Source organism: Anopheles coluzzii, chromosome X, assembly GCF_943734685.1.
Source record: "Anopheles coluzzii chromosome X, AcolN3, whole genome shotgun sequence".
Classification (NCBI taxonomy): Eukaryota; Metazoa; Arthropoda; class Insecta; order Diptera; family Culicidae; genus Anopheles; species Anopheles coluzzii.
In genome coordinates this window covers 3,400,962-3,422,974 of record NC_064669.1, presented here as the reverse complement: position 1 = coordinate 3,422,974, position 22,013 = coordinate 3,400,962, and the positions used below count along the sequence as shown (strand labels likewise).

Genomic DNA, 22,013 nt, shown 5'->3' with positions numbered 1-22,013 from the left:
TACATCTGCATAACCAAGTTTACCGAAAGATGACAATTTTCAATGTATATACATATATATACACACACACACGCATGTTTAATGGTTAAAAAAGATGAATTGGAGTTTGTTTACATTTTTGCAGACTGAAATGATCTAGGCTTAGAATCTGAATCTAGGGTCTAGTGAGTCGTTTTTATTTGGAGTTTTGACATGAATGTACTGCAAAACAACTTGTAGAACTCCAACACAAAAACGTCAAATTCAAAATCTGACACTGATACACCATCGCTAAGTAGCGTTTAAAATTTAATAGCCATGTCTACAAATATTCCAAATAATATCCTAGAATCTCTGTACAACGAGACCCATTTTAGGGCAATTCCCTGAAGCTGCTTATAAGTGTCGTTGTGCTTCTTCAAAACCCTTGGTACGCTTACGCCATTACATGAAGAAGCGGGGGACCACAGCTAACAAGCCCTAAAAAGCCTCTGTGGGGGAAAGCAGCAAAGTTCCGTCCGAGATACGAACACCCATACCTACGGGTAAGCATGTTGTGAAGTCATCCATTTGACAGCTGTACCACGGGACGGTCTGATCGATCGCCTCGTTAAAAAGCGTACACATTCGATCTTTGCTACCGCAACAATTAAACCTTCATATCTCACTATGGGGATTGAGAGCAGCCTTCAACCGTTTCTTGCAAAGCAAACTCTTTCTTACTCTAAAAAGAATGATCTCTCGAGTTTGGCTTATTTATTAGAAGAAAAAAAAAAAGAAAACCCCATACATCGCTACAGCTTCGCTGGAAGGAGACAGAAAAAAGCCGCTGTACCCAATGACACACAGTACACAAAGCAACCGCGTCTCTCTCTCTCTCTTATGCGTCTGATCGCAACACGGATCGACGCACATAAATCAATAATTGCACGGCTTCCAATTCCAATACGGCTTGTAAAGACCTTCATCAAAGAGAAAAGTTAAAAGCAACGATATTTGTTTTTTTTTTTTTTTTAATACACCAATACCACATCGTGTGGTACCCCAGGTCTCGTCTGGCAGCGCAAACAAAGCCCTCCGCCAGCATCAATGTAGCGCACACAGCAATTGCGTGCACTTTCCGGTGGCTCTAATGCAGGCGCTGGCACCTAATGCGCGCCACCTGGTGTGGACACGACGATCTGGTTAACCTTGGACCGCGGGGGGGGGGCACAAGAGTTCTTTCGCGCTCTCTCGCGCTTACTCGATCAAAACCGTTCATTCGAAGCGAAGCGATTGGAGTGGCCAACTCTGCCCCCTTCTCTGCGCTCTTTGCGGAGTGTGCGCTTACTTGCAGGATTAATGTTATGATTTACGAGGTAGACACTCACATAGAAACACACGCGTAGATATAATGTGCGCTAGAGCAGCAGAGAGCAGGCACCGAAGGGATGCAAACAAGCGAAAGGGAAAGCAAGAGAGGCTAGCAGTACAATTGTGCTTGGATTTGCATATCGGCTGACATTATGGCCATGTTGCGCGATCATTTGCAGCCCAAACAATGGTGATCTGTCTCTACCGGGGGATGCTGCGGATAGGGGAAACTCTGGGTTCTAACTTCTGGGGAGTATGGGGGGGGGGGGGGGGCGGGGGTCTGTCATGTTATGCACGGCGACATTGACACACGCGTACTGGCGCCTGCCATCAAACAAAGAACCGCACACGCGTGAGGTTGCTGTTGCTGGTGCGCCAAAGCTATCGAATGTTCATGGCCGTGATCGGCTTAGCAGCAGCTTCTGGCTTTCCTTCGCCTGCGCGAATTATCTCCATTACTCACACCACACCTACCGCGTGTTGTACACGGATTTTTGCTACTTTCTGTTCGGAGCGACCGCGTGCGTGCACAGATGGTAGCAGCGATCGTTTGGCATCCTCACCGTTCGTTCGCATGCCAATGTTCAATGCTTCAGAAGATTGCTTTTGAAGAAGCACTTTAAACAAAATGGTAGTGGTGGGGGACAAGGTTTTGAAGAACCGAGGGGGGGGGGGCAAGAGAGCGAGAAGTGCCCTTTCATTTCTCTTTACATTATTGCTGACATTGAAAGCGGAGACATAACACAGCATTTGCACAAAGAGACAGCAGCAGCCCCCACACCACATATGCGCGCGCGCGGGCGCTACAGAGCATTAGCAGTGCACATTATTTTCTACAAATGAAAACACAAAACGACTGTCTCCTCTTCCCGCGTGTGCGGTGGCCTCGTCGTCGCTATACATACTCATTTTTTTCCTGCAGACATCTCTCTATCTCTTACCCGCACAAGCAAGCAAGTAGGATACTGCTCTGTTCTTATTTGATTTTTATAGTCATTTAAATTGCGCACCCAAGAGTAGGTTAGTCTGTACACGCTTAAAAGCTAATTGGAGGTAATTTTTATCTTCTAGGAAACGGTTTTACATTCCTACTTGGTGATCTTTTTGTAGCCAAACACATGAAAAAGTTTTCTGGATAGTTTTTTTTACGGCGCGCGCTCCAAATCGAGAAACGCACCCACGACGACGCGAAGCTGTTGGAAATGCGGGCGGGTGCATTTACCGATTACGCCGCCGAGTGAGCCACTGCTACGGTGCGCTCGGAGCGCAATAAAAAGCCGCAAAAAACAGACTTATTCTACATGCAGCGACGGAAGCATATAACCCGAACTTACCGGACAGTCGCGGATGTCACCCATGTTGCCCGCGTTCCGCAGCAGCTGGCCGAAGGTGATGTTTTGCTGGTGCTGAATCGACAGCGAGTTCTGTGACGTGAGTGCCGACGCCGACACGTAGTGTACCATCTGCAATAAAAAAAAAGTCGTGGAGTGGAAGGGTAAGAAAGAAGAAAAAACACACAAACACGCGTGGGGCATTAACGATTGGATTCTGAATAGAAGGCAAAAGAGGGCCCGCGATAATGACATTGTAAGGCAATATATTTTTAACTTTGCTTCGGCAAGAGTGGTTTACAGCGCGCCTGAAGAAAGGTGGAGAAACGCGTGTTCTTCTGCTTCAAATCAGCGCCACAAAATTACCATTCCCGGTCTAGTTTCGTATTCAGATCGCTTCTTCACGGTCGTAAATGCTCGAAGAAACGGACGGAGCCGCGGAATAGGCCGCAGCAAACGGATGGTGGTGGCGGTGGCGGCTGGATTTCGCATTAGTTGCATTAATTAAAAACGAGTTCACCGGTGGTGCGATTCCCGTTAGCAAATCGTGCCAGGCAGGGGGTGGGGGTGTAAAATAGTTTCAAACGGCTTCAAAAGTTATGCTGCGCGCGCGCGCGCTCGCGCTCGGTTCAAAACTGGTCTGTTTTATCGCTTCCCGCCGGCAAACCTGTCGGCAGGCACGGATGGGGAGAAGGGAGTAAGAAGCGGAAGGGGAAGAGACATGGAAAGAAATCAGAGAAGTTTTTCCAGCCCCAAACCCATCCCTTCTCGCTGCGATGCGAAGGGTACGGGGAAAGATAGTTTATGAGAATTCTGTTCGCAATTCAAAATTCTTCCATTCGGCGGTTGCTGGTGTCTCGGTGTGTTAATGTATGCACCCCGTCCGGAGGGCAGTTTTATGTGCGGACCAGTGTTTTGTGTGTATGTGTACAGTTTATAGGCAAAAAATGGGCTTTTGTTTTATTGCTTTATGAATTATTGATGTGCTGATTGAGTGTGGCAGCGGAATGCGATGCGATCCTGCACAACGCACCCAATAATGCCGGTGGTAAAAGTGTTCCTCCTCGCACGTTTTGTTTGTTTTTCTGTTCCCTGATTGAGCCGTAAACATTTAGTTTTGGATTTTTTTTTCTTTACAAGCACCAGTAAATGTTACAAAGCGCAAGAAATGAAAATAGAAAATGATTGTCGGGCCGTTTAAAACAAAATCAGGAGCTTGTGATTTCAACTGATTCAGCCAGTAAGAATCGTATGGCGTTGTGTCAGTTAAAAATACTGTTGTAGTTTTCTTATCAGAAAAATTTGAAACGAGTCAGAAAATTTAAGAAAAAGCTACTTTAAACCGTTCTGTGCCTGTTATATAAAATGAACTACAAAAAAAAAAGCTTCCATAACACATGTTTTGCAAAACCACGCGGTCAGGGAGGGGGCTAGAATTTCACTGCAACGGGCGTGATTCGTTGTGTGGTAAAACAACCCTGCCCCACGCTACCCCAAACCGCGCCCCACCAGAGAGTTGGTGCGTTTTCTTTTAAACCGCTGAGGCAGCGAAAAGCCCCAACACACATGCTACGGATAACATGCCGGCCGGGAACGAGGCAAATTGCGAAAACAAAATTCCCCACAACAGCACACACACACACACGTACCTGCGTGAAGGGTAGCTTTTCCGAGTTGGCACCGCACTCGCACACGCTCTGCTCGACGACGCGCATCGCGAACCGCTGGTGGGCGACGCACTGGGCCGCCTCGCAGCTATCGCTGTCGACCGGGGACAGATGCTGGTGTACCCGGTGCAGCAGCAGCTCGAAGCATTCCGCCGCATCGCCCAGACAGCCGAGGGGGAAGCGGCGGCCGGCGAGCGGTCCGCTCGCCAGCGCACGGCGCAGCGGTTCCGGGCATAGGGCCGGTTCCGAGCTGGTCTGCAGCTGGGAGAACAATTCCTGGGAGGCAAAAAAAGAGAGGGGGGGGGGGGGGCGGGAAGAGAAAAGAACAAAGAGAAAGAGAATTAATTTTAATGCACAAGGCTACAGCACCACCACCTAACCCAAAGTCAATTTGTTTCGTTTTGTGCCAAATTAAGACGAATTATAAAAGCAAGCAAAAACCGCAACCGCACCAAACTGCGGGGAAAATAGCGGTTAAGTCTACAGTGTGTCACAGCTGAAACTCACAACGATCGCATCGATGCAGGACAGATACTCGTAGCGCTGCTGTTGCTGCAGCTGATGCAGCTCGTTCTCCAGCTTGACGCGCTGCAGCAGCTCCTGATGGTACTGGATTGCCTGTTGTTGCTGCTGCTGCTGCTGATAGCTGCCCCAGCCGCCCGGATGGCCATTGAACCGCCCCGGCTCATCATTGCCATCCCGCCGGTCGGGATGCTGCTGAGCGTCGCCGCTCAAGCAAACGGTGGCCGAGGGGCTCCGATGGTCCTTCGGTAACGTGGCACTGCTGCTGTAGTGGACCGGCTGGGGCTGCTGCACGCTGGGGCTGCTCGTCGCTGCCTGCTGCGAACCGTTCGTAGAGGCGCGAGAGTCCACCGCATCGTCGAGCTTTTTGGCGGTCGCCGCCGGGACCGGATCCTTGCGTTTGTACCGGAACTTGATCATTGTCTGTAATGCTTCACTCTACTCTTTCACTGCTTATACACACATTTGCACGGCTAAAAATGCACACACACACATACAGAATGGAAGATAAGTAACGTGACTAATCGCGCACCAAGGTAAGCACTTAAAAAAGGTCCAAATCGGTTGGGCTTTCACTCGTGTCCCTAAAGGCTTTTGTGGTCCCCTTGTCCGGTGCTTCGCCAACACACCATATCCATGTGCTCTTCTGTGTCCGTGAAGGTGAAACATGAATCATGAATCATCACCGATCGGAAATTCCAGCCATAGCAGCCCGAAACGCCACCAACATTGCAAAATTCCTCACCAAAGGGAGGGAGCGGGTTCGTCGCTTACGCTCCCGATATGCAAGTTTTTCGTTTTTTCTGCCACCGTACAAGGACTTAAGCTACGCAATTTATTTTTTCTCGATGATTATTGAACCCGCGCGAGCGGAGTTGAGTAATATCAAAATCAGAAATTATCTCATTGCACTCCATCTACGGAGGGGGAAAAAAGGGTACACACTTCACGTGGCAATTATCTGCGTTTGCGGCGTAAGCACGCAACAAATAATAATAATAATATTTATAAAAACCCGCTTCACCAAGGTGAAGATGGCCCCGCCGCTCATTACCACATCCAGATCGGGCGTTTTGGATTATAAACGAATCCGTTGGGCGAAAAAAAGCAAGACGCCTTTCGGTGCTGCTGCTCCCAGGGTTTACCGAGCTGCGCTTATCTCGGCTGGCAATCGGCTCTTTTAGTAGCCAGTGCTCGAGTAGAGAGCATGTTTTACCGGTCTTGGCATTTCTTCCCTCATTAGGGAAGGGTAGTGTGGAGCATTTATCGGCCTCCTTCCGCCCAGCGCCAGAAATCAATTAACAATTAACGCATTTTAAACCAAGTTATGCTGTTCGTTAGTTAACACACACACACACACACACCCGTTCGCTTGTGTGGCCTATCCCATTTCGAACGAGTTTCTGGCGGTTGATTGCTGCTGGGCGATTGGGATGGGGGGAGGGGGCGTCCATTTAAATGGCGTAGCATGCAAAAAAAAGAACGCAAAAAATCTGCACGCCCCACTCGTCGTCGCAGTTGGTTGTTGGGTGAGCGCGCGGAGTGCGGCGGTGCTGTGAGCTGTGAGCGCCGACGGTTTGAGCTGACGTAGTGGTTGATGGATGACGGTGAGCGAGCGAGCGAGCGTGCTGCCACAGCTCGGAGCTACGGTGAAGGGGCGCTGTTAAGCCAGACATTGATTTCAGCCTCCCGCACACACCTTCTTTTCTGGGGGTGCAAACGGGAAGGGGTGAAAACACCACGTATGACCCCAATTTCTGCGACCACAACAGCACTGTACCTTCACATTTACACACACACACATACAGAGAGGAAAAAGGGTACCACCATACACACGTGCTCGCGAGATAAAGTCCTAATGCGCCCTCTATAATTGCATATCACAATCAGAAAAGAGGGGGGACAGGAGTGAGAGCAGAGTGTGAGTCACGGTGGGAAGCTGCGAGATGCTGCTGCTGCTGCACCACCACCGCCAACGTTCTGGGTCGTTGGTTGCTTGGATACACAGCTCTTTTTTTTATCTTACGCTTATGTTTCCTCCCAAAACGGGGCACGCCACACGGGACGTTTGTGTAAGGCAAACAAACGCAAACACACACACACACACAGACGCAGAGAACCACAGACCACTCCAGAGGTAAGCAGAAAAGCACCCTTTTTAAAACAACGTGTGCGAAGGGAGGGAGAGGTAGCTTGAGACGGTTGTTGACGGTGCTGCCCTCTCGCCAAGCTCGCCAGCTCGAGCGCGCAGGAGTGCTGCTCGCGGGGAGCTGATCTTTCTTCCTCCGTTTGCTTCTCCGTTCCCGTTTTGCTTGGGTGTGTGCGTGTTTTTTTTTTGTCTTGTGTTGCTCTGTTTATTCCTCTTTCTTTCCAGATTCCCCTTTTGCGGGCTTTACGTTTTTTTTTCACACACAGCCAGCGCCATAAACAGCGTGTCACACACAGCTCATCCACATAGCAGGTGCTGTTGGCCCGAGCAAAGGTGTGAGGCCCGAGCACTCTCGAGCCACAACAAACGCGCACGGTGGAGGAGGAGTTTGGCCCTAAGAAACTGACTCACACCGCACAGATACACACACACACACTCACATAGCCACAGACACAAGAAAAGAGCTTGATTTTCTTCTCCTCTTCCCACAAACAACGACCAGAAGCCCAACAAGACGTGCCTGGAAGGTCTCTCGTACTCGAACGGGAGTCAGGGAAGCACTGCTCCGACTTCTTCAGTCATTCGTTAACCTTTTTAAGACTCGCTTAAGACTGCTGATCACATTAGTCACAGGGGCGGGTTTTATTGTTATTATTTTTTTGTGCTCACACTCAACACACACACTAAAATAATAAATTCTTTACATTTTATCTTACAACAGGACACTTCAAATTAAACCGATTGCGCGCGTCCGCTCTTGAGCACACACACAGGCGGGTTCGTCGCCTACCGTGCACTGAACTGCAGGTGCTGCGCAGCGCCTGGCGAAATGCTTGGCACCGCAAATCTCCCCCCGGGGGTATCGGGTGCAGTGTGCAACTCACTCCGGGCGGCGTGTGCCGCAAGCAACCAAACCAACAAAAAAAAAAACAAACGAAAAACAAAATACAGCCCGTGCACTGTGGCGGCGTGGTGGTCCGCTCGCACCTTGCCGTGCAGTGGAACTAAAAGCTCGCGCGGCTGCAAAATGTACTAAGTTCTCATATTTCTGATTTACCGCAACGCGCGCCCACCAATACACGGATGGCCTGCGATCGCTCACCACCACCACCACTGCTGCTGCTGCTGCTGCTGCTGCGGCGAATCGTACACGACACGATCGAGTGAGTGAGTGAGTGAGTGCCCCTGGAGACAATTCGAGCAGTTCGGCCCGAACAAAGCCGAAGAGTGGCCAAACGATGCCATTCGAGTAGGGGAATGGCGCACCCGATCCGCCCCGAAACCTGAACCCCACTTGATCACGAACTTGTCTCTGATGGTGGGAAGAACGAGCGAGAGAGCGTAAGAGAGTAGGAGAAGAGTGCGCGAGCGAGAGCGAGAAAGAGTGCCAATGGAGTGCTTTTCAGTTCTTTTCGCACCGCTATTCCGGTTTTGAGAGGTTGAGCGTGCAGCCACCATCTTACAAGAAAGCCACAGTTCAAGTTTTCGATTCTACTCGAAGGTTTCTGTCCGCTTCTTCTTCTTTGCATCAAAGCGAGGCACACACACACACACATAGACAAACTCACCCCCTTAGAGTTGTGTTTTATGGTACCTCCCCATCCTTCTTGCTCGCCCTCTTCTCAGCAGCTCCTTTCCTTTCTCTGCAGTTACACCTTCACCATTCTTGCAAAACACGTTCGTCTCTTTGTATCTTTCTGGAGACTGGACTGGAGCTCAAAAAGCTCCAGCCTACGAACGAGAGAAAGAGAGTGCTTGTGTGTGTGTGAGAAAGAGAGCGAGAGAGAGAGCACAACTCAGCAAGAAAAAGAGAAAACGACACAGAAAAACTCGTTTCTTGCCTTCAAGTTGAACAACTTTCTGGCTTCTTCGCCTTAGCGCTCACGTTCTTTAAGCTTCAGCTTCTTTGATTTTCTGCTCCGTCTGTTTGCGTCTCGGATTCGGCTTCTTCTTCTCGTTGCCTTATTCTTAGCCTCTTACCATACACACACACACACACGCGGTCGGAGGGCTTTTTCTCGTTTTACCGCTCCTCGCGGGCAAGGGTTGGTGTGGAATAGGGTGACTAACTAATAAAGTTGCTTTGTTTTTCACCTCAACAAAGCAACGGTGGAGAGGCAAGCAAAGTAATAAAACAACGAATCACTGTGTGGCTTTCCCTGAGCTGGGCCGCTCCCTGACACACCACTGCAGGGTCCCTGCCGGAAAGCTGCGCTATCGATTCTTTAACCTTTTGCTGTGTGCCTTTTTCTAGTGGATCTTCTTCTGTACATTTGTGTAGAATAATATATATATTTGTGTGTGTGTGTGTGTGTGTGTGTGTGTGTGTTTGCTTTGTTCTATGCCCTGCCTTCAGTTACCTGGTAGTTGAGGAGCCGTAACCTTTGCGCTACCTCTTCTCGCCGTGTCTCTGTCTTTGCGTGCTGTATTTATATACAGCACATCAATCAACCTTTTTTTCTTCCTCGATCTGTCCCTTCCCTGGACGGCGGCTGGGTGTGGTAAGGTGGTAAGGCTCTCGGTGAACCGTTTTCAAAACGGCTGACCAATAAGGAGCTTTGCGTGTCCGCGCGCGTCATGTGTGCACACACAGTTAGACGAAAGCCACAGGTACGTTTGTTTTTGGCTCGTCTCGCCAAGATGGCGGTGGGCAAACGGCTCTAGCAAACCAGTCCGCTTATTTAAACCACCAGCGGGCCTCAATAAAATGTGCTCGATTGGTAATAAAGTGTCGCTTATTGCACAAAAAACTTCCATCCACTGCAGCGATGTGGCATTCATCCTGCAGTGGAGTCGACAAGCCGAGTAGTGGACGACAAACTCGTTCTAACCGAGGCGTGTAGCTCGCGCGCGCTGCTTTGTGGTGAGTTTTCTGTTCGGCCGTGGTGAGTATGGCCAAATAACTCACCACAATGCCGCGCGCACCGTTAGCTAGACGACGAACCCGTTTCGATGTTTTACGGCGCGATTTAAAGAGCCTCGATCCCGTGCTGCTTTACTTAATCTTTATCTCTGCGTGTATGGTTTCTTTTCCTGTGCGTTCAACTGCAAACATAATTCCCTTGATGCACTGGACGGGTGGGGGGGTTAAATATTCTGGAAACACGTTTCGGTTGGCACAGGCGGGAAAACGTGTTTCCTTTACGATTCTTTTCCCTGCAGGTTGGTGGTACACAGGCACAGCGTAATTATTGCACTTTACAGTCGATTGCTGCCGCAACGATGGGACAGGAAAAGCACACACACTCCGGTACGGTCCGTCTCCCGCGGGCTTTCCCGAGTGCTTGTCAATCTGGCCAGGGTCATTCTCACTGACTCAAAGCTCACCCCATCCGTCCAGCCAGACCATTAAGATGCACTTTGCACACGGGAACGCTCCGTTGCAAGGCAAAGGAAACGACAGAGGCACCCCGAAGGGATCGCTGCGTAGAGAGTGCAATTACACCGTCGCCGTGGTGGAAATTACCCAGTCCCAGTCCCGAAATTGCTTCCCAAAACAAAACAACAACAAAAAAATCCATCCAGCACCGAAACAGGTATGGATCCTCGCTCGCTCTCTCTCTCTCGGCTCACCCATTCGAGACGGATATTCGTCATTTCGTATTCACTGTCACGCACTTCCTTCCAGGCAAAAGCACCCGTCCGTCGCAGGATTCCAACCGTCCGTGTCGCCGCGCCGCGCCGTGCGTGTGTTAAACCCTCCATTAAACCTCCTTAAAGATCCTTTTCCTCTCCGAATCCGATCGCACTGCTTTGTGCGTGGAATTCTAATGGTCTTTTGTTGTGTGTCTTCTTTCCTTCCCTCTTTCCGCTGCGAGACACATTCCAGGCAAGCTGTCCCCGGCGGTGTTACGTGGCTTTTGACTGTACATGTTCAGAGTTAATGGCAGGCAGGGACTCTGCTCGACCGTAAGGCTCATGCAGCGTTCAGACATTTATGTTTTTATTGATATCTCCTTCTTTTTCTTTTTTGTTTTCTTTCCTTCGAATGCCAAAAATTGGTTACCAAAATGGGCAACCAATAATCGCACACAAAGCGGGCCGTCGTCGTGGAACACAGTTTTCACGCAAGAATTTCCCACCCACAAACCTGCTTAGTGGTAGGGTTGGCGACCGTGTAGGCAATTTCTCCCCAAACAGGCCCCAATCATAACACTACCCTACCGAAAATGTCGAAACTTTCGGAAACTTCCAATTTCGTTTGACCGAGATTGCTCTCACACAAACTCGCACATACACAAACACGTACGTGTCTATGTATGTGTGTTGAAAGTGTTGAATCATGTTTCCTGCATGATCGGTTTATCCCATATCAAACGCTCCGAAGCTACAGCGAAAACGATTTTCAACCTCGCTTCCCCAGCCCGCAAAAAGCCATTGGTTTTGCATTGGTATTGGTAAGAGATTATGATGGGAATTCCACAGGTTGGGCTCGGTAAAAGGCAGAAAAAGGGTGCGGGGGGGGGGGGGAGGTGGGGAGAGTCTTCGCCGCCCAAGCCTTGGGCGCGAAACCGCGCTTGTGACGACGACCCCCATCATCATCAATGCCTTGGTGGACACATCAATATTCTGCTTGCAATCACCGTCACCATTGTGTTGTTGGTACGGTGAAGCACGTGTTTTTTTTTCTACAATCACAAACCAATGCATTAAACACATTAAAACAGTGAAGGAATTTGTGGGGGGAAATCTACATTCCACCAGTAGCCCATTTAGCAGTTACCGTTACCTACCGCTAGAGGGCGCCAAGCGTGTCTCCTTACGGACAAAGGCGTCGCTAGCGTTTCAGTGCGCTCCCCAAGTAGCAAGCGCCTAAAGTTATGCTACACAGTGGGGGAAACGCTTCGCGGTATATTCTTTTTCGATACCGTTACGCTCGTCGTTACTGTGCAGAGTAGCAACAACATTTTATTGCTATTAGATTTACAATTCTAAACCAATACGACAAAAATGAATGGAAAATTAAATTTCGATTGTATCCTCTTTTTTTCAGCCGTTGCCAAAACTTCTTGTAGCAGCGAAACAAATTGACTTTAGATGGAACATTTTAAATTCTAGCTAGCCGCTTCAATTCATACAAACCACATTTGCTCACTACTTACCTTGAGAGCACAAAATATACAGTCCGGACCTCCACAGTCGTGTGTTTGTAGCTGGCGGAACGAGCGCCGGAAAGCGTCCAGATGCCAGAGCACCTATTTGATGTATGCGCGGACGCACACATAATAACGCACACGAGAAGAGCAAGGGGGCGGCGCACATGAAAAAAGGAGAGCAAAATGTGTGAAGAACATTAGTGATGGGAAAAAAAATACGAGTTGTAATGAATAAAGCATAAAAGAATGCCATTAATGTTTGCTAACATAATCAATGGTTGAATTACTTCATCGTAAAGCATACATTGCTTGCAACAACAAAAAAGTTCGTTTAGAATGAGTTTGAAGTGTAAAGAAATTAATTAAAAAAAAGATATAAAATCGAAGGGTTCGTCGCTTATCCCACCGCCGGATCGAAAAGTCTTGCGTTTATTTTTATCTGCTTAGTTAGATTTTCGAAACCAGCATCATCTATCCTTTTTCTTCTTCTTGTTTTCAGTTTCTTCTTCTTCTTCTTTTTCATCTTCTTTATCTCCTTCTTACATTTGCTCTACTTGTTTGTAATTAATACAGTCAGAGAATAAAAATAACAATAACACCAGACGTCATACACTTCCTCATTAGCTAACCCCCTCTATACCCCGCCTGCCCCCTTCCCCTCCCCTCCGGAGTACCGGTAAGGTAGAAGAGCTTATGACAGCAGATGTTCCGAAAATCGTGTCCGGTCGTATGTTTTCCTTTCGCTTCGCGCGCACCTGCCGCGACATTACGGAGCGTTGCGGAAAACCGAAGTGAAAAACAGAGGGATAGTGAACGAGAGTGAGAGAGAGCGAGCGAAAGCGAAGAGGGAAATAGGAGACATATTGCCGTAATTTCATCCACCAAGCGGCCGGCAATTTGAGACATCGCAGGCGTTCTCCCCCGGGAGGGGGGGGTCGCCATTTTACACTTGCCAGTAAGAACGCACAGCATCAGCGCAGTGGTACTGGGTCGTTAATTGAAATGGAATGAAATTTTTCATTTACTGCCCCCCCCCCCCCCCCTGCTCACACAGCCACAGTCCCTTGCTTGACGGGTACAATACAAACAAATTGTTTTGCGGTTACCACGGGTGCTTTGGGGAGGCCCCCACACCCCACAAAAACGTTTGATTACCTTGCACGTTTGAAAAAACGCTCCGATCGGGTTGATTTGTTGCAGCAGCATTATTGTGGTAGCACGTTTGCTCTCGATGCGGACACGGGGTTTGCTTCTCTACGGCCAGACGCTTTAATGCGATTGTTCATGGTTTTCAAATTTCTGTTTTCTCGTATTCCTTTTTTTTTTTGAGTGTGTTAGAACTAACCAACAAAAAGCTCTTCAAACGTTCGCTCGCACACATACACCTGTGCACAGGGCTGGTAGTAAGCAGTCTCTATAGCACTTTCTTCGTACAAACAGCCGCAAACAAATGTAAAACAAAACTCCCGAACCTTCCCAACGGGCAACTTCAACACACGAAAACGCACACGTGCAGCAAAACGCGATGCACTTGGCTCACTTGGGGAGAGGGTGTGCTTTGGTCCCTCTCCTATTAATGCTTCCTCCCTTCTGCCGGCAAGAACGCGCGGCACGGCAGTGTTCCGCTTGAGGTGTGCACGGTGCCTCGGTGTTGTTGCTGGTTGGCTGCACTTGCTGCGGCCGAAGACGTTTCAGCTTCCTTCCCGTGCGCGCTACCAAAGGCGTTGCGGTGCGTTGAGTGTAGAAACATTTTTTGATTGATGCCACCGTTTTTCGCTCCGTGTGTGCGACGGTTGGTACATTGAAGTGAGCGTTTGCATTCTTCCCGCTGCCGGCTGGGGATTGATTTGTCGTTGGCGTGTTGTTTAATGTTTCATCCTTACACTTCCGTTGGAACGTTTAAATCAAATAATCGAGAGAAGAAAACAAAAAAAACACACACACACACACACACACATTTCATCTCACGAATGAACACAAACACAACGCCGGCTAATAGTAACTGGACGCCATATTGATTGTGGGACGACGACGCGCTTTTACTGGCAAAACTCATTTAAATGGTGCCTCCCCGTTCGATTGCATAAATCCAGGCGGAGTTCACCAAACGCTTCGCACGCACACACACACACACCACAAACCACGCGCAATGTCCCAACAGATCGTTCATTTATGCTTTGCGCCGATTTTAATTCCGAATCCACCACAGCGATGAATCCAAGCGCGCGCACACACTCACACTGATCTCTCTCTTCTCTCTTTCTCTCTCACACACACACACGTACACAAATATCTCGCACGCTGAGCGCCGTGTACGAAAGTCGCGCCACATAAAACTAACGCAGTTGACACGAAACACGTCTTAAGATCATGTTGGTCATCTGAAGACTGATCATGCTGCTGGGGGATCTCGGAAGACGGCGCGCCACACAAGCGCGATCGTGCACCACACTCACACACACGCACACACCGAGCGCACAACACCCCGCCTCCGGGTCCCTTCCCAGCTCGCCCACATGTTCGATCGCTCCCGCTCGTTCACTCTTACTGCACACGCGCCGCGTTCTCGCTTCTGCACAGGTGAAACGGACGCTCCAAAGGAGAAGGCAACACGAGATCGCTAAACCCGGGGACGAAGCAAGAGGAAAAAGCAAGAAAACCCCTGTCTCAAAGCACACCACAGCGCAGCAGCAGCAGCAGCAGCAGCAAGAAGAAGAAATATGCTCGTGCGGGGCTTAACGCTATGTTTTGTGTTGGGCGCGGGAGGTGGCGGAGGTGTGGAACGGAACGGTGGAACCAGCCGACGCTCTAACAATACACGAGACGAGAAAACTCGCAAGCATCGTAACGCTGCGTCACACGTCTTAGCATAGAGCCGTAGCATAACGGAAAGGACCGGGAGGAAAACAACCGAACGAAGAAAACGCATGCCAGCGTCAGAGAGAGAAAGAGAGAGAGAGAGAGAGAGAGAGAGAGAGCCCTGGACCAGTACAAGAAGGGACCCGGGCGGGGAAACAGGTAGCTCAAGACGAAAGGTTAAACCGGAGCGGTGCAGCAGCACGCTCACTGGGGGTTCGTCGCTTTTCGTCGTTCCTTCTGCTGCCGCTGGTTGAAGTCTTTCGATTTTAAAAAGCGTTCGATGGTACCCCGGTGGCACAGCTCGTTTTTTTCTGTTGTTGTTTTGTTGCTTCTCCCTTCTCTCCCGCCCTTCACCCTTCGAGGGGCTGTGCGTCTTCGTTTCTTTGCTCGTCTGTGTAGTCTTCCTCGAGGTTTTGGAAAAGGGCTCCCTCTTTTGTTGTGTTTTTTTCTCTCTCTTCCATCCTCTTTTTGGTTTGCTTCCTTTTTTTCTTGCTCTCTCTCTCTCTATCTCTATCTCTCTCTCTCTCTCTTCCTTATCTTTAGTTCAGGTTACACACTTGCTTAATTCTTTTCAATGTCTTCCCCGTCGCGCGTCCTCCTTTTCCCAGCACGGTTTTCCATACCATAACCTTTCCACCCTTGTTTTATTTCTTTTTTTTTATTTTATTTTTCACGTTTTTCATCTTCGCTGCCGGGGCGAATCCATCCACCTTGTTTACGTGTTATCCGTTTTCATCTCCCCTTCCACGAACGGGCCCGAGCAAGAATTATGGATCGGTTTTCTAACCTGTACTATATAGCAGCGAATTTGAACGGTGCGCATCGTTCTCGTGCTCGGGCGCTGCTATTTAAAGGCAAAACGAGACAGCGCTGGGCAGCTTCAAGCCATGCGTCGCTTACATCGTTTGGAGAAGATTGGCAGCAGCAGCTAGCTTGTAAGTCTTACTTCCTTCATAGAGCACTCGTATGAGCAGCATTTTTGGAGTGCTTTTGGGTCAGAATACAGTTTTTTTTTAAAAAATAATTATTCATATAAAATTGCCTTTCAAACTCTACAGCATAAGGCAACCTGTTGTAGATACGGGAAATACAGTGACATTTTCAGTAAAATAGGCCGCAACACACTGCTTCGGCTAGCCCAAGCCGCCCAGAGTGTCTCCAAAGCGACAAAGAGCGCGCCAGATTGGATGCCAGTGAGGCAGGGGTGTAACAGGAGAAAAAACGACCGGTCACTTTTTTAAATTGACCCCTGCGTCCGAGCATTAGTGGCAGGCACGGGCTACGTACGATTGATGCAAGCACGTGTGTGTGTGTGTGTGTAGTACCGCTGAATAAAACATGCCCGCGAACATATCTCTAACACAAGCGCGCTACATAGATGTTTTTCTTCTTCTTCGCTTATTTGCTTTACCGAAAAGGGAGACACAGCAAAGCTGCTATAAAAACGCATTAAGCCTCGCCGTGCGGGCGGGCAGGCAAGAGGGAGAGACCCAAAAACCCCCCGCACCCCACTGGGCTCTGGGTTTGAGGAGCCCGCTGCCACGCTACAACTGGCCGGCCCCCCAAAACCCTTTAAATGGTAGCCCCCGCAGGAGGGGCCCGCGACGAGCAGCCCAAAGTGAGAACCCACTCGCTCGCGCGCGCTGCCATCGGCCGTGGAGTCGTGGGTGGGAGGAGGATAACGAACGACCGGAGGGGAGGATGAGGAAACTGAGGGCCGGGTCCGAGCGGTCCAAGAAGTAACAAAATCACCACCAAGACACCCCACCGCACCACCATTCCCCAAACTCCTCCCGATTCGATTCCGCTTGGTCAAATCGTCGTTCTTTTTTTCATTCAAGTCTCTCTCTCTCTCTCGCTCCTTCTGTGTCTCCCCACTCGGTTCGGTGCGTCGACTAGTTCGTTAGTCTCCTTAAGAGGTCTTTCGCAACGCTTCCCCCCCCCCCGGCACGCCGGCTCTCTCTTGGGCGCGCGCGTTGTACGTATACGGCCGATCGAATCTAAGCGCGCGATGGCGAAGGGATTTAAAATCGGTTGTTTCTGGACGAAGGGAAGGAAAAACGGCAGCACATATACACACACACGAGGTGCGAGAGGTTCGTGAAGGCAGGCACGACACATATTAACAATTCAGTGGATTTTTTTTTCAGCTTTTTGACTGTAAAAACGGAGAGCAGCGTGTAGTAAGCATAGATGTTTTTACTCAACCCTTTTGGTGTGTACAAAGCGCGCAAGGGGATTTCGTCGGAAAGGTTTTTAGAGTATTATAAATAATTGTGCGCGTTTCGTATTTTTCCATCTAATTTTTTTCTTTCAATCCATACACCAATCTACACAATTTTTGAAACAGTTCCAACTGCTTTCATTCCCGATCGGTAACAACAAGATAAAAGATGGCGCTTTTTTGCAGATTCGATCTCTGGCGGGCAAACGAAACACACACGCCCGTGCGCAGCGCCTAATCCCGCACGACCACAGGGTCGGTCTGCATGCCGTTGCGCTTAATCTCGACCGGATTTAGCAAAGCAGCGCAACAGAACGCGCGACGCTCCGCGGCTGTTGCTAGGGGGGCGGGGTATATGATTATAAAATACTTTTTTTTTACATAATTTCCAGCAAATCCCCCCCCTAGCAACCAGGCCAGCTTCCACATTGTTTCTCGAGCGCAAAATTGTGTCCCATCGGTTCCACCAACCCCCCGCGTAAATGTGCGCGCGCACGGCTCATCTCCGCCTTATCACACACCGCCGGTCGAGGAAAACTAGCTCAGCGTACGTGTATGTGCGGCGTACGTAAATGGAACAAGCGCAGAAATCTCATCCACACACACACACACGCGGGCCGTAAAGAAGGTCGCAGTCAGACACACTGCCACCAGAGTGAAAATTGATGTGGTTTGTGTCTGGTTTTTTTTCTCGCTTCTTCTCCCTCTATCACTCATTTACACGCTGGACAATTGCCTGCGGGAAATGGTTTTTTGTATTGTCGTTACCCGCAAGCACGCACAGCAAGCGAGAGATGCAAATCAGTTTCACCCACAAAGAGAGAAAGAGAGATAGAGAGCAACAACAACAAAAACAAACGCCAGTGAGAATGAAACCGATATGATACGCCTGAATGTGTTACTTCTTTTGCAGCGCTATTTTTTTTGGTTTTTGGTTTCGTTTTTCCTTTCAAATTTCGCTTTGGAAGCTGATGGCCCGAAAATAATCGGTAAACTGCACTCAACCTCCTTTCCCCCCCCCCCCCCCTTCTTCCCTTCGCGTCTCACAGTAGGAGTAGGTGGTGGGGAGGCGATGGAAAATGGGTAGCCGAAATACGGAAAAAAGGAAAATTAAGCTGGTGAAATGTGCATGAAAGTGTGCTTTTGTTTTGGGGCAAGTAAGCTACTTACGATCGCGCTTTTTTTTCCCGTACGCCAGCTCCGGTATTGCCTAACAGCGTGAGTATGTGGTGTATGTAGTCCACTTTGTATTGTGTGTGTTTGTGCATGTCTGACGCATGTCTAAGCGAAATCAGTTTTAAAAGCAGTTGAAACAGACACGTACCGTGTCCCCGCTTAAGCCTTTTAAATTGTATCAACATCAACGAATGGAGTCGCACACACCTTACAGACGCTTATCGGTACAACCGTAAATGAGAAGCGAGCGGGGCAAAGGGGGTCGAGATATGCTAATATGTTATCTTGTAAAGCCAACATGCGACGGCTACTACAGCCTTCTGCTGGCGGAACACACAGCACCACAGCGCTGCCGGCGCCGCTTCTAGAACGGATATTGAATATTTGCTTACCAGGCGACGAACCCTCCCGGTGGCGGATGTTCTCGTGGCGACGCATCTACGCTGTGTCGCAGGATGTTGCGCGCACTACGCACTCTACCGGCAGAGCGGTATGTAATTAAGCTGCAATTATTGAAAGCCCTCCCCCCCCCCCCCCCCCCTCTTTGCTGCCACATGACCAGCTTCCTTGGTCCGTGGTCGTCGTGTGCCACACTAATCATTTCCGCTGCGCGTTATTAAACGCACACGCCCCGGGGGGGAGAAGCGAACGTGCCCCAGCGAAGCTAGTGCAGGCACACACACACACACACACACACACGCACATCTTAGCACCTGTTGATGGGTCGCAAATGATGGGCCAAATCGGGCAAAAGCAAGTCCCCTGTTTGCCGTTCGATAAATTGATGGTTCTGGTTCGCATATCAATCGGTCCGGTGTCGCCCATTTGCCCCTCTTTTGCCTCTCCCTCCCCCTGCGGGACACCTGATTGCAGGCGTAACGGTACACACCTGCCGGGGCCCGGTGCAATGCAGCGCGGGCACAAGTTGTTTGCACTGTCGCTCGTTCTTCCTTTTTCCTTCCTTCCGGGCACCGGGAAGTGGTTGGCAAGGGGGTTGGACTGGAAGCTGGAGTAAAGCATGATGCACCCAGAACCCTCCTGGGCCGGACAGGAAATTAAAACATGTTTCTAACGCAACGCATAATGCCTCGCCGCCCGGTGCTAATTATCATAAAGGAAGCAGCGTGTGACATGCTCCCGGCATTCGTTGTATACCGCTTTGGTTGTTCGAAGCACCGAGCAAGCGCAACACCATCGTCAACCTCGGCTCGGGGAACGTCTAAACGTTCTTTCGTGTGCTTAAAAAAAAACCCACTTGAAAAGCGCTCACGCAATGACTCATTTTTGCTCCATCTCTAAAAGCGATCTCTAGAACGAGGTTTCAAAAATCAAAAGCAAATTACGCCCGAAGGAGCTGGGGAGCAGAACAAAGTATATACAACAACAACAAAATAAGGGAAAGAAGGGAAACAGAATCAGCACCTGCTCTCGCTGGCAACCAAGCAAAAGACGAAACAAAAAAATAAAATAAAACCAAAAACCCTTTAAAACTTTGTGTCCGCGGCAAACGAATCTCTTGAAAACGCGCGTGGCAGACGGAACAGGTGGACAGGCCATGTGCATTTACACAGCAGAAGCAGCAGCAGCACTGCCATCTTTTTTTCTCAAGGCACCTGACGGGTACCATGTGTGTACCACCACCAAGCCCCCCTCCCCCACCGTCACCGTCTGGTAGAGGTTTTGTACGAAAGAAAGCAGCACCCAAGTGAACTCGCTCTGTGAACAGCGTTTCCACGCAGATGCGCTGATGTGTGTGTGTGTGTGTATGTGCACTTGCCGTGGGACCTCCTTGGTCACCCCGTTCCGGTCCGCATGGTTGGTTCGTGTGGGAAAGCTCCACCGAGCGTGGATAATTTATGTTTTCACATTCGGTGCACGGGTATAGGCTGCCGGTTGCCGACGGTGAAAAGCGGAAGAATAGAGATAGATCTACATGTGTGTGTGTGTGTGTGTGTGTGTCTGTATTTGTGAGAAGGAAACGCGTTGCCCGGGAGTGAAAAAGGAAGCAACGCGCTGAAGTTTCCATCCGCCGATGAGTGTGTGTCCTTCGTTTGTTTCTTAGGCACCTTTTTTTTTGCACGGTTAGATATAAACATCTTGGAGCTTTTTGCTCCAAGACTTCCCCAAAAATATTGCTCTGATTAGCTGTTTTAAAGGCAGCAAGCAAGACTAGCATGTCTGTTAATAAACGCGCATGATGCCCTTGTGCTTTGATTTTGTTTGAAGAATTGGCGAAGAATCAAATCAATATGAAATGCTCGGAAAAAAACTTCTACATGTTTTCAAACATTCGTCAATCAGGTATTGTGGATGTTGAGGACCACCTGTATACCCTACAGTAGGATCTCAACACATCTGTACAGTAATTCGACAGCCAAGATATCACAATAGATGTGGAATGATATCTTGATTGCTTTATTGGAGCTGCTACATGCAGTTTTGTGATACATCTCGGCTCAACTAGATTTCAATTCAATTCGGAATAGGTCCAAATATGTCCCTTACTAATAAACGCGCATGATGCTTTGTTCTATGATTTTAAAGAGTTTTCAGTGTTTGTTTGTTGAATTGTTGTTTGAAGAATTGTTTGAAGAATTGTTTGAAGAATTGGCGAAGAATCAAATCAATGTGAATTGCTCGAAAAAAAAACTTCTACATGTCTTCAAACTTTCGTCAATCAGGTATTGTGGATGTTGAGGACCACTTGTATAACCTAAATTCGGATCTCAACACATCTGTGCAGTAATTCGACAGCCAAGATGTCACAACAGATGTGGAATGATATCTTGATCGCTTTATTGGAGCTGCTAGATGCAGTTTTGTGATACATCTCGGCTCAACTAGATTTCAATTCAATCCGGAATAGGTCCAAATATGTCCCTTACTAATAAACGCGCATGATGCTTTGTTCTATGATTTTAAAGAGTTTTCAGTGTTTGTTTGTTGAATTGTTGTTTGAAGAATTGTTTGAAGAATTGTTTGAAGAATTGGCGAAGAATCAAATCAATGTGAATTGCTCGAAAAAAAAACATCTACATGTCTTCAAACTTTCGTAAATCAGGTATTGTGGATGTTGAGGACCACTTGTATAACCTACAGTAGGATCTCAACACATCTGTACAGTAATTCGACAGCCAAGATGTCACAACAGATGTGGAATGATATCTTGATCGCTTTATTGGAGCTGCTAGATGCAGTTTTGTGATACATCTCGGCTCAACTAGATTTTAATTTAATTCGGAATAGGCCCAAATATGTCCCAAAACATAGTAAGTGTTTGAAGATTCGAGCATCGCAGTAAAATTTAAAAGATAATCCCTTCAAATTGTTCAATTGACGTCCACGAGTGATCCTAAAGATTATCTGCGACATTTGCTTAAGGATATTCTCAAAATTGATTCGTCCCAGTTCGAGATTTTCTCATTTTGGTGTCGTAAAGCTTTAATTGGGCATTGTCAACTCTACTGCACTGGCAATGGAAAAGAATGGAAACGGAAAGCATTCCATTTTCGGTGTCAAATCCGTGGCTCCATTGTGTTGGAGCAATACCACATGGTCAATTCTGTATAGCTAAAAACAAGGAACCGTTGTAATTTGGATGACTCATCGAAGAATTAGAGTCGAGCTAGCCACTGCTGTAGTGGTACGAACAGGAGG

General features: G+C 48.7%; 1 protein-coding gene across 5 annotated transcripts in view; it reads right to left on the bottom strand.

The window, feature by feature from the left end:
• The window catches only part of LOC120948290 (uncharacterized), a 47,809-nt gene that overhangs the window by 9,863 nt on the left and 15,933 nt on the right, over positions 1-22,013 (bottom strand). The window contains exons 1-4 of one of the 5 annotated variants that reach the window (XM_049609558.1): positions 13,253-15,811; positions 12,104-12,196; positions 4,313-4,606; positions 2,667-2,795 (exon numbers count right to left, since the gene is read on the bottom strand). In XM_049609558.1, coding sequence (XP_049465515.1) covers positions 2,667-2,795; positions 4,313-4,606; positions 12,104-12,196; positions 13,253-13,303 — 567 coding nt within the window. In that variant the 5' untranslated portion in view covers positions 13,304-15,811. Of the gene's footprint in view, positions 1-2,666; positions 2,796-4,312; positions 4,607-4,837; positions 5,326-7,705; positions 11,070-12,103; positions 12,197-13,252; positions 15,812-22,013 lie in introns of those variants that run through there. The other 4 variants (XM_049609545.1, XM_049609550.1, XM_049609554.1 and 1 more) reach the window with 4 other exon arrangements.